Here is a 12,722-nt window from a genome sequence, read left to right on the forward strand (position 1 = left end):
AAAAAAAAAAAAAAAAAAAAAAAACAAGAAAAGGTGCATAACAAATATTCAAGACAAAGAATTTTAATGATTTTATATATTCACCGGAAAACTCTTATGTAATAAAATAATTTGAATGAATCATGTCAATGACTTCTCAAAACTATTGATTAATCTAAATTGCCAACTTACCTCCAGATATGAAACTGCAGTACTACATGTTTTCTCTTCTTTAATCTCATCCATGCATTTGTAAAGGTGTAACATTGTTAGATACATCACTCCAGGTTCATCAGCTGATCCTAGCATAGTGTGAGTCTTCCCAGCGCCAGTGGCACCATAGGCAAGTACTGAGTTTTTAAGAAAGGAATCAAAACTCTTTGTTATGACATATAACACCATTATATCTACTATCTAGTGGATAGTTCCATCTGGATATCCTGAACAGTATCTTTAAACCCTACAAATCCAAAATTATAGTCTTATCCTCAAAACCTGTGAATCTTACCAGAAATCTACTCTTACTCCTATATTCTTTATTCTGATAAATGGTATCACTACCCCCGGCCCCCCATTCCAACAACTACTCTTTCAAAGCAATCTTAAAATCTCCCTACAGATTAGTCTTCATCTTCCATCTTCTTTATCCTTTGCAAGTTGTAGTCATCTTTATGAAAAAGAAAGTGGAATACAATAAACCTTAATTGTTCCAGGTTTATGTAAGTTCAAATTCCTCACTTTGGAATATTATAAAGCACTCAGAGGGTGCCTGCTTATTTTGCCAGTCTACTGCTTCCTTGCTGTGATCTAGGGATACTTAATTATTCAATATTCTCAACATTTGCTGCTCCTTTCTACTCTGCTGTTTTTGTTCTGAGGAGTCCCTCTACTTGATCCAGCTGGAAAACTTCCACCTGCTTCTAAATGCTCAGCACAAATATCATTTTTCTCTGCTTTCCCTCATTGTTCTAGGCAGACACATCCACTCTTTCACTTCAGTCCTCAGTATATGCTGCATATCCACACCCCTCTCTTCTGGCACGTATCACACTGTATTTCCAATTAAGTGCTCCACCAAGGCAGAGGCCATGTATCCTTGGCACCTAACAAATAGCTTGCCGCAAAGCAGATACTCGAATAAATACCAGATAGATGCCACTTATAAGATTCCTTTTTATGTTTTAGGTGAATTACTTTGTTTCCAAGATTCTATTCAGTACAAGAAAGTCATGTGTTTCTCCAAATGTATAAAAATCCACTCTGTGGGTCAGGCTTGGTGGCTCATCCCTACAAGCTCAGTACTTTGGACAGCTAAGGTCCAAAGGATTGCTTGAGCCCAGGAGTTTGAGACCAGCCTGGGCAACACAGTGAGACCTTGTATCCACAAAAATTTTCAAAAAATTAGCTGAGGGCAGTGGCTCATTCCTGTAGTCCAGTTATTCAGGAGGCTGAGATGGGAGGATTGCTTAAGCCCAGCAGGTTGAGGCTGCAGTGAGCTGTGATTGCACCAGCGCACTCCAGCCTGGGCAACAGAGCAAGACTCCATCAAAAAGAAAAGAGAAAAATCCACTCTGTGAATTACATATGGTAAACACCCAATACAATAATCAGTTAAGGCAATAACTTCTCATATCATTACTGGTTGAAAATATTTTTATAAATTCAATCTGTCTGCTAAACCAAATGTTAACAAACCACAAAAATACTTTTCAGTAAGAATTAACATGGTGTATGTTTTACTTTGTTCTATTTTATGTAAGTTAGTATATAAGGAAGATTTAAGACAGCATATTCTTAAGCTGTCTTAAAGGCAGGGTAAGAATATAAAGAAAGCCAAAAAGAAACCAAAAATTCAATAGTACTTTGATAGAGAGTCTACTTTTTTTCTTAAGAGTTACGAAATTTCCAAAATCTCTAGAGACATATGAAGTTTCATGAATGAAGAAAAGAATATCTTCTTAAAAATGGGAATCACAGCAGTACCAATCAATAAACCACATTCCATCCTTACTTGACCAAGAGGGTATGTCTTCCATGATAAAACTGAAATGAATCAGGAAAAGACAGTGAAACATGTTATAGTTGTGAGCTGTCTTGGGGAAAATGTCATAAATACTAATAATTACAAAAATCAGATATTAATAATGGAGTTTAGTGCCTAGTAAGCATTGAATAACTGGCCATTTTGCATCTTGGGTATCTCTCTCTCTTTTTTTTTTAAGGAAATCAATGTGGCTTTCTTGAAAGGTGGAAAAAAGCACTAAAGATGCTTCTTGCGCTAACGATGGGCTAAAGGGTATGAGATAATTAACATGGGATCTTAACACTTTTACCTCCTTTCCAATTTTTATTTTAGGTTCGGGGGTACAACGCAAGTTTGTTACATGGGTAAATTGCATGCTGCAGGGTTTAGTGTACAGATTTTTTCATCACTCAGGTAAGGAGTGTAGTACTCCATACGTAGTTTTTTGATCTTTAGTCTCTTCCTATCCTTTACCAACTTAAACATTTTTATTTCAGTGAGCCATGAAGAAAAACTGCTGCAAAGAAACTGTCAAATGTTCAGAAATGTCTGACTACTCTCCGGGAATAGATAATAACACAGGTAAGCTGTAGGAAAAGTTATAAATACAAATTATGACAAAACTGATGTTAATTGCAATAAGCATGTGGTTTAATAACATGGGCAACGGAAAGGACAGATGTCTATAGTGGTCACAGTAAGGCCCTGGAAGAGAAAGGTTCACAAATGATATATAAGTTATATATGATTACTAAAATTTCAAAGAAAGTATATTTACAGTTCAAGTGTATTGAATTTCTTAAGAATGTTTTGTATACAAGCACCTTAAATTTAATTACATTTAGAAGGTTCAAGTAGATGTCTCTCCTAATGTACAAGTGAAATCGGATAGAGAAATTAAATCCCAAATTGGAACAAATACCTGTGCAATTATATCCATTCAAAAAACTACGAAGAATTGGCTTAGTAGTGTGTTCAAAAACTTCTGACTGAGTTGACGTTTCATCAAAAACAGCATCAAATACAAATTTAAGATCTTTATTTTGTCTCTTTATAACATTTTGATTTGTAGTTTTCTTTCCATGGAAAAAACTGACTTCTTCTTGTTTGGGATCAAAAACTAGGATATGTTCATCCACAACATGAACCACTTTATGAAATCCAGCTGCCTTTTCTTTAGTGTTTTCTGGACGTACACGAACTACTACTTTCATATGGTGGCACAGGTCTTCCTCAGTGACAGACATTGTTGATTATCTTGATTCCTATCTGTATAAATGCTTGAATACTTCTCTGAAATTAAAAAAGAAAATAAAGTTTTAATATCAGTTTTACTTTCATGCAAAGCAACTGGCATGTAATATTAATTCAAAAAAGATGTTAATAATTCTTTTTCAGTCACTTGGTAAACACTGGGGGAAAATATATATATATACACACACACACATATATACACATAAACACACACACATATATGCACACATACACACATATGCACTTGACTACCCTAAAACAAACAATTAAATGGCACACACATATACAAAACTGTGATAAAAATCTCTTTACCTGAAAGGAAGATATTTGGCTTAAACTCAAATACTATAGCTGACCCATATATAATCACAGATATGCTATCCTAAAACACAGATTTGATTTTCACAAGCCCTCCAGCACTATTTTAGCTTAGGTCATGGGAATGAATAGAAAGGGATCTCTCAGAACCATATCAAGGTATGATCGGAGAGCCTTAGTTTGTGAACTATTTTTAGTAAAAGTGATCTTGGCTGCAAGCCCCTTGGCAGTGGAAAGTGATACATCCAGGCTGGTCTCTACCTGTATCTCAGAGGCCCATAGGGTTAATAATAGTTCCAAGGATGCATTCAACTAGCTAGCTCAAGTCTGAAGGTGAAAAAGATGGCATAGACTCCTTGGTGTATTCAGAGACCTAGTCTCTGAATATAGATCCTAGTCTCCGCTTTCTAACTGTGTGCAAGCTTAAGGAATCAATGACAGCAGGTTTAAAAATTACGGTCTGATTTTATGACTGCTTCACATGCAAAGAGGAAAAGTAAAGTAACAAAGATCAATAATTTGGAAGTCTCAACTACCCAGAAAATAATCTAGAATCTGAAGACCCAAAAACCAAAAAAAAAACAAAAAACAAAAAAAAAAAAACCAAACAAAAAACCAAACAAAAAAAAAAAACCACACACACAAAAAAAACCCAAAACAAAACAAAACACCCCAAAACAACAAGATCTGTTTAAGGACCAAAAGGAGGTGAGAGACTTAGGATGATCCTGCAATCCCACTTCTGAGTATATATCCAAAAGCATTAACATCAGTATGTTAAAGAGATATTTGCCCTGCCATGTTCACTACAACATTATTCACAATAACTAAGATATATAAACAATCTAAGTGCCTATTGACAGATGAATAGATTGAAAAAATGTGGTGTATGCACTCAATGGAATACTATTCAGCCTTAAAAAAGAATAAAATTCTGTCATTTGTGACAACATGAATGAATCTAGAGGGCATTATGCTAAGTAAAATAAGCCAGGCACAAAAAGACAAATGTCACATGATCTCATTTATATGCAGAATCTAAAAATACGAACTCAGAGAAGTAGAGTAATGGTTATCAGCAGCTGAGGAGGGTGGGGTGGGTGTTAAAAGGGGAAATGTTGGTCAAAGGGTACAAAGTTTCAGTTATACAAGAGGAATAGTTTTGGTGATCTATTGCACAGTAAGGTGACCATGGTTAATTGCTAAGAGTACATTTTAAATGTTCTCACAACAAAAAAATGGTATGTGAGGTGATGGATATATTAATTAGCCTGATATGCTCATTCCAATATGTACACATGTATCAAAACATTACATTGCATCCTATAAACTTACACATTTTGGTCATTTATAAATTAAAACAAAAGAGACAAAAATAATAAATTCACCCAAAACAACATTTGAGTAAGGACTTGAAGGAGGTGAGGGAGTTAGTCATACAGATATTGTAGGAAGCGTTTCCCCATAGAGAGAAAGACCCAGGGTGCTACTTTATATGTTGGCAAGAATGGAGTGAGCAAAGGCGAGTGTAGTAAGACATGAGATGAGAAATGGAGGCCATTAACAGAACTTTGGCTTGTACTCTGGGTAAGACAAAGAACCACTGGAAGTCGTTTTGAGCACAGGAGTGGCATAATCTATCACTCTCACTGCTATGTAGATAATATAATAGACTAGCCTATTGAAGTAATGTAGACAAGAAACAACTCTGTCAGCTCAGAACAGGGTAGTGGCAGCAGAGGTGGTAAGTGGTCAGATTGTGGGAGTATTCTGAGGGTAAAGGTGACAGAATTTACTGATAGGTAGATGTAGAGTGAAAGAGAAAGACAGGATTGAAGAATAACTCTAAGGTTTTTGGCCTGAGTATTAGAAGGATAAAGTAGTCACCAACTGAGATGGAAATAAGAAGCAGGGCTTTTTTTGGCAGGGCAGGGGGTGGTGGGAGGCAGGGTCAGATCAGGAGTTCAGGTTTGGATAGCTTAAGCCTCAGAGTTTTGACAGACATCCAGGTGGAAATGTCAGGGCAGGTGGAAGTTAAGAAAATAAGAAAATAAAGGCTGTCCTCAGTCTTAATGCAGTATTAAGCTTTAAAAACTTTTGGGAAATCCTAAATCAAGGAGGAAAACAGCGCTCTATTGTGTTAAATACTGCTAATAGGTCAAGTACTTACTGAGAATAAACCATAGGATTTAGTAACACAAAGGCCATTGAGAAAAGCAATTTTGGGGCAGTGGTGGGGAAAAAACCTGAAAGGAGAAGATTCAGAGACAAAGGATATGGAAAGGACTGTTCCAAAGGGAGGAGAAAAATGGTGTGAGTGAAGGGGGTGTGTGTGTCAAAAGATGTTTTGTTTGTATTTTTTTAAATGGGAGAAATAGCAATATTAAAGCTGAAATATGTCACAAAACCACTTAACCATATACTTTTGGACAGAATTCAAATAAGGACAGAATTCAAAGGAATCTAAAAGCAGCAGATGCTAGACTTATCTTTGCCTTTTTCGGACTCTGTCTTTAGCCAAAAATAGAATACTGAAAAGGAAGGGATGGTCATTTGGATTCTAACTGTCAGGTCCCAGGTGAATTACTACTTGTTCTTCATCCCTGAGCTTTCATTTAGCCAAGTCTCACAAAGCACCTACACCTCACTTTTATGACCTTGGACAAATTACTTAACCCCATAAGTCTCAGGTTTCTATTTGTATAAAAGAGATGATAATACTTCAATGTTTGTTGCAAAGGCTAAAAGCGATAAGTATTAAGGTATTCGGTAAATATCAATTCTCCTCCTATCTGCCCCGCTCCTGCTGCTTCTTGCCAAAGAGACTGGGTTCATCTTTGAGTTTTTCTCAATGGGCTTATGACTAGCACTTTGGGTAGGCCAATTCTTCCTTGTTTAGAACTGCCTGTTATAGGGTATTTAGAACTGCTATATTAGAGGATGTTTAGCATTTCTCTCCCCTGTCTACTAAAGGCCAGCAGTGTCCCATATTCCTGTGATACCAGAAACTATCACCTACACACGTTTCTAAAAGCTTTTAGAAATATTCAACAATATTTTAACTTTAACAGATATACTATTTTTAAATGATAGATTAAATATACATAAATAAAAGTGTTAACAAAGTAAACATAAAATATTAAGTGATTATTTCAAAATAAACCTTAGCATCTCAAGGCTGGAGGATGTCCCTCCCTAATTAATTAGTTAATTAATTCATGACAACTATTACATGTTGGAGACAGGCAGCCTAGGTTAAAATCCCAGCTCTATGATGTACTGACTGTGATAGTGGATAAGTTACTTAACCTCCTTGTGGCTCAGCTTCCCCATCTGTAAAGTAAGACTAACAACAGTACCTACCCTATAAAGTTGTAAAGATTACACACTTAGAACAATACTTTGTACAGAGTATGAACTACAAGTGTTTGCTATTATTATTTACAGTGTAGTGAGGGAAACAGATATTAATAAAATAAATACTGACACAAACATGTAAAGGTATAACTGTGACAAGTGCTATTATAGGGAAAAGGTTAACAGTGCGTCATAAGACTATAATGAGGGAATTATTTAAGTAACATTCCAGGGAGAAATATTGGACAATTACCTAAAGGAGTGAGGACTAAGCTATGATTTTTTATTTTGCCCAAACTCCTACCTAAGGGGTCTGGGGAGTCACGCCCTATAAATAATGGATTTTCATCAGATGCATTTTATTTGACCCCGTATATTGTCACTTGCTTTTCAATCTGACTCTGGCATAACATTTTGAGACAAGGAAAAAATATTTAACCCCCAAAATGTATTTACTTGCCATGCCTTGAAATTGCCCTCACAGTCTCTTGTGGGAAAAATCCACATTCCATAGAGAATCCCCTTCCTTCTTTGTTTTCCTCTTTTCTTTGCAGATCCAGTAGATAATCAACTAAAAGCCAGGCACCCTTTTAGCTCTGAGGAGAAACATTTTACAACCTGCTCTCTCTCTGAAGTTTGCTGAGAGCTTCCTCTGCAAAATAAAACTTGGTCTCCACAATTATCTTTAACCTGAATATTCCTTTCTATCAATCCCAGGTCTTTAGACAAACTCAACCAATTGTCAACCAGAAAATGTTTAAATTTACCTGTAGCCTGGAAGCCCCCGCTTTGAGTTGTCCCACCTTTCTGACCCAAACCAATGTATTTCTTAAATGTATTTGACTGACATCTCATGTGTCTCTAAAATATATAAAACCATGCTATACCCTGACCACCTTGCACACATGCTCTTAGGACCTCCTGTGGGCTGTGTCATGGGCCATGGTCACTCATATTTGGCTCAGAATAAATCTCTTCAAATATTTTACAGAGTTTGACTCTTTTAGTCAACAGAGTTTAAGTACAATGTCAAATATAAGTTTGTTTCACAACTAGTTGCATATTTTAACAAAGACATTGATGTTAATTTTTAAAAACAATTAACCTTTTAAAACAAGTAAGTGGATAGAATTTTCTTACTAAAATGCCTAAGGTCAACAGAATCATCAAGTGTAAAATTAATCTATGTTCAAATATACTTATATCTACAGGAATTAATGAGATCGTTCCTATATTATTACGTGGTGCCTTCTTTGTTTTCTAGGATGGCTAAAAGAAATGAGCATTTAGTTGATTCTGAATAAGGTACACAGAGAGTAAATTATTTAACCATGTTTAATATGAAGCAGCAAAAGAAAAGCCTAAATATTGTTATCTGCGCAAGAATATGTGTATTCACAAATTCTTTTCAGACAGCTGTTCAGAAGATAGTATTATAGCCTCTGATCAATTTTGCCACATCTACTCCTAAGTGGTATTTGTTGAACAGAATCAAAAGAGCAAACTGGTAGGATTTCATTGGTGGAACTAAAACATGAAAGACAAATACTTCCAACATCATTGTTCATTATAATCAGATTGAGCATTATAAATCTGAAAATCCAAAATCTAAAACTTTGTGAGCACCAACATGACACTCAAAGGAAATGCTCACTAGAGTATTTTGGATTTTCAGATTAGAGATCCTCAACTAGTAAGCACAATGCAAAAATATAAAAAAAGAGAAAATTCCAAAATTCAAAAAATCTTCTGGTACCAAACATTTTATATAATAGACACTAAACCTGAAGAAGAATATTTGTCTAGTCTAGAGAGAGTAGCGTATCAAAAAAGAAGAATGAAGGGGCTAAGGAAGAGGCTTCACTCGCTAATGTATAAAACAAAAGGGTTAGATTATATGATATGGAAGGTCTTTTTCTAGCTCCAAAATTTTATGATTATTAGCCATGATTAGAAAAGGGTACAAGAGAATGATAAGACATGACAGTTAATAGACTTTTAATTTATACCCCTATTCTCTCGTAGAGAGTCTAATATATAGTAAATTTTCAAATATACCAATGAATGAATTAATAAACTATAAAAAGTGCTCAGAGACCCCAAAAAGCAATTTACTCATTTAGAGTAGAGGGAAACAGAAAACGTATATCTCCAAGAGAAACAACATATTAGAGTACAGTAGTTGACAACAACAGGCAATCACAATGAGAATCCTGAGGCATCAAAAAGAAAAAAATAAGAAAGAAACAATGTTCCCAATTTCTTGTTTATAAAATAAAAGAAATGGGAAGATCATGTTTTATTTTCATCATTGAGTGTGGTTAAAATACTTTATTACTTAGCAAAGCTAATATTCAATTTTCTGGAAGATTCATTTATGTAGAACAGCTCATGCCTCTGTAATGTTTAATGAGGTATTAAAATCTATTTATTCTGAATACTTGCATGGTAATAAGCCAAGTTGAACAGGTCAATTTTTAACTTAAATGTAGCTGGTGCTCATCTCAGATTAAAGATTTACCCCTAATTATATGCAAGTACAATAATAAATTTTATTTAATTCATTGATTGTATGCACTGATACTTTCTTCAAAAGCTTTCAGATCATGATATGTATTGCATGTCATTTACCTGCTCTAAACTATCCAATGACTTCTCACAATAAGAATAAAATACAAATTCCTTACCATGGCCTATAAATTCCACATATGGCCCTGTCTACCTCTCTGACAATGACTTCTACTGTTGTCTCTCCACTTCATTATTCTGCTTCAGCTGCAATGACTTTCTTAGCATTCCTAAAACACTTCAGTCTTGTTTTGGCCTCCTGGCTTTTGCATTTTTGCTTACTGGCAGGCATTACCTCCAGATATTTGCAAATTGTAATCCCTCACTTCATTTTTCAGGTCTCTGTTCAAATGCCACTTTACAGAGGCTTTCCCTAAAGAATCTATCCAAAATAGTGTCACCCTGCCTTTGCCTCTCCAATCCCTTACCAGGTTTATTTTTCTTCCTCGAATTTAGCAGTAATTGGAAAGTATATTTTATCGGGTTACATGTTTATTGCTTGTTTTCCCTCTAGAATGTAAGCACTTGAGAGCACAGAGTTCATCTGTACACTAGCACCTAGGACACTGCTTGTCAAATATTTAGGACCCAATATATACTTGTTGAATGAATAAACCAATACAGATTTAATAGACTTATAGCATCTTACCATTTGTATTTTTAAAAGATATATATGTATATGCATGGTCATTCCCAGAAGGGTACACAAGAAATTGGTAATACCACTTTCCCCGTGGAGGGGAAATAGGAAGGTCTGAGTGAGAGATAGGTTTATTTTCCATTTCATACTCTTTTGTACTATTTAAATTTTAAACAAGGTCTAGGTATTTTTATTTTAAAACAAACAACAACAACAAAACCACTATTAAAATTTACCTTAATCGCAACATTTCATTTAGTAACAATAAGTTATATTTTCTATGGAGCTCATATCCCACAAATAGAAATGTACTAAACAATTGACATACTCTTATTAAATCCTCATAACAACCCTATGACATAAACACTGTACTGTCATTCCTATTTTATTAAGGGAGAAAGTGTAGTACAGAGAAATTAACTGGCTAAAGTCACACAGCTGAGGAAGCACATGACATGGGATTTGAACTCAGACTGACTGAATCTAAAGGCCAAGTACTTAATCACTACTCTCCCTCATGTAAATATTAACCCTCAGAAATTTTCTTATGGAAGTTAAAAATATATATTGCTTATTTTTTTAGAAATTTTAAAACATTTAATTGGCAAAGATTGTATATAATCAAGATGTACAGTACAATGTGATGATCTCATATGCTTATACATTATGTAATGATTACCTCAATTAAATTAATACATCTATCACCATTCATGCTGTACATTAAATGCCATGAACTTATTTATCTTATAACTTAAAGTGTACCCTTTGACCAAAATCTCCCTATTTCCCCCAAAACTCAGCTACTGGTACTACTCTCTTATCTTTGCTTACTTTTGATAGAAACCTCAGGGCCTGACACAGGAGCTCTTGAATGTTAAAATAAAACTGATTATGATTTCTCTGTACTTGTCAGATATCACACAGTGGCCATTCTCAATAAGTATGCTTTTATATAACAATGCTTAGATTAGGTTGATATGGTGATAATTAATAATGAACAACAATGCTTATAATTTGAGTACATACACTCGGTGTCAGGCATTATAGTAAACACTTGACATTTGTCATTGCATTCAATCCTTGTAATAATCACATAAGGTTGTATCACTTCCATTTTACAAAAACAAAGACTTAGCCTCAGGATAAGTAACTTTTCCAAGATGACATAACAAGTGGGGAACCAAATGTCAAATATAAGTCAATTAGGTCAAAGATTCACCCCTAATTTTATGAAAGTATTATAATAAATTTAATTCATTGATTGTATTCACTGATACTTTCATCAAAAGCATTCAGATCATGTGATGCATCATACGGCATTCACCTGTTCTAAAGTCTCCAATGACTTCTCACCATAAGAATAAAACACAAACTCCTCACCAGGTACAAATCCAAAGTCCATGTTCTTAACAACTAGGTTCTACTGGAACCAGAAGAGAATGCTTCCAAACAATGATACAGAAGTAGAGTGACAGTTACGATATATTAAATACAAACTCAAACCTGAATTAGATTCAGATTCAACAAACACTGTATAGGACTGAAAACGATACTCAACATTATCATCTACAGTCTTCATCCATCTTAAAGCTCTCTTTGGAATATCAGTCTTGGGAGCACTACTCCCACTAACTTACAACCATCAGAGAAGAATAAAAAGTTCAACTGGAGGGAAGGCCGGCACTGACAGTTGAGCTATTTTTTTTTTTCCTCTTAGTTTTCACAGTTGTCAGCAAAAAAAAAAAAAAAAAAAAAAAAATTCATTTTTATTGTGTCCCTTAATTGATTTGGAGTATTTCTATGATGGGACAAGATGCACTTTTAATATAAAAATATTATGTATTTGTAAATACTTTTCAACAACAGAAGAGGAAAGGCTGGATGCCCTGCCTCAAACCTGTAATTCCTGCACTTTGGGAGGCCGAGGCGGGCAGATGGCTTGAAGTCAGGAGTCCGAGACCAGCCTGGCCAACATAGTGAATCCCCGTCTCTACCAAAGATACAAAAATTAGCCGAGTGTGGTGGCAAATACGTGTAATCCCAGCTACTCGGGAGGCTGAGGCACGAGAACTGCTTGAACCCGGGAGGTGGAGGTTGCAGTGAGCGGCGATCACGCCAGTGCACTCCAGCCTGGGCCACAGAGAGACTTTGTCTCAGATAAATGAATAAATAATAGAAGAGGAGATTAATTACTACCATTAAAGGCAGATAATCTTTAAAAATTTTTTTCTTTGTGATTGTGCTTTGTAGATAATCTTTATTGAAATAGTTCTTACAAAATAATACGAACTTAAAAAGAAGCACTATATAGTCATTTGATATCACATTCTCTAGCACCAAAGTTCATAAAAACCTTCCAAAAACGAAACAGGAGGTTAGATGTGGTGGAATGATACTAACAATTAAAATCTGTAGAGTGCCTAAATTTCTACCTAATTATTCCATAATCTAAACTATATATTATACCACAAAATCAGTCCGTTCTGGTCAAATACTGTCTTCTCATATAATAAACAGTAGTCAGTCTTGGCTCCTCTGTAACTGAGAGACTAATGAGCTCCTAAAAAAAAAAAAAAAAAAAAA

At 35.0% G+C, this 12,722-nt stretch overlaps 1 protein-coding gene across 1 annotated transcript in view; it reads right to left on the reverse strand.

Moving 5' to 3' along the window:
• The window catches only part of KIF18A (kinesin family member 18A), a 93,162-nt gene that overhangs the window by 79,231 nt on the left and 1,209 nt on the right, over window positions 1–12,722 (reverse strand). Inside the window, exons 2-3 of the mRNA XM_017848579.1 lie at window positions 2,925–3,295; window positions 172–329 (exon numbers count right to left, since the gene is read on the reverse strand). Coding sequence (XP_017704068.1) covers window positions 172–329; window positions 2,925–3,249 — 483 coding nt within the window. The 5' untranslated portion in view covers window positions 3,250–3,295. The remainder of the gene's footprint in view (window positions 1–171; window positions 330–2,924; window positions 3,296–12,722) is intronic.

Source organism: Rhinopithecus bieti, unplaced genomic scaffold, assembly GCF_001698545.2.
Source record: "Rhinopithecus bieti isolate Rb0 unplaced genomic scaffold, ASM169854v2 scaffold_31534, whole genome shotgun sequence".
In the NCBI taxonomy this organism is placed as follows: Eukaryota; Metazoa; Chordata; class Mammalia; order Primates; family Cercopithecidae; genus Rhinopithecus; species Rhinopithecus bieti.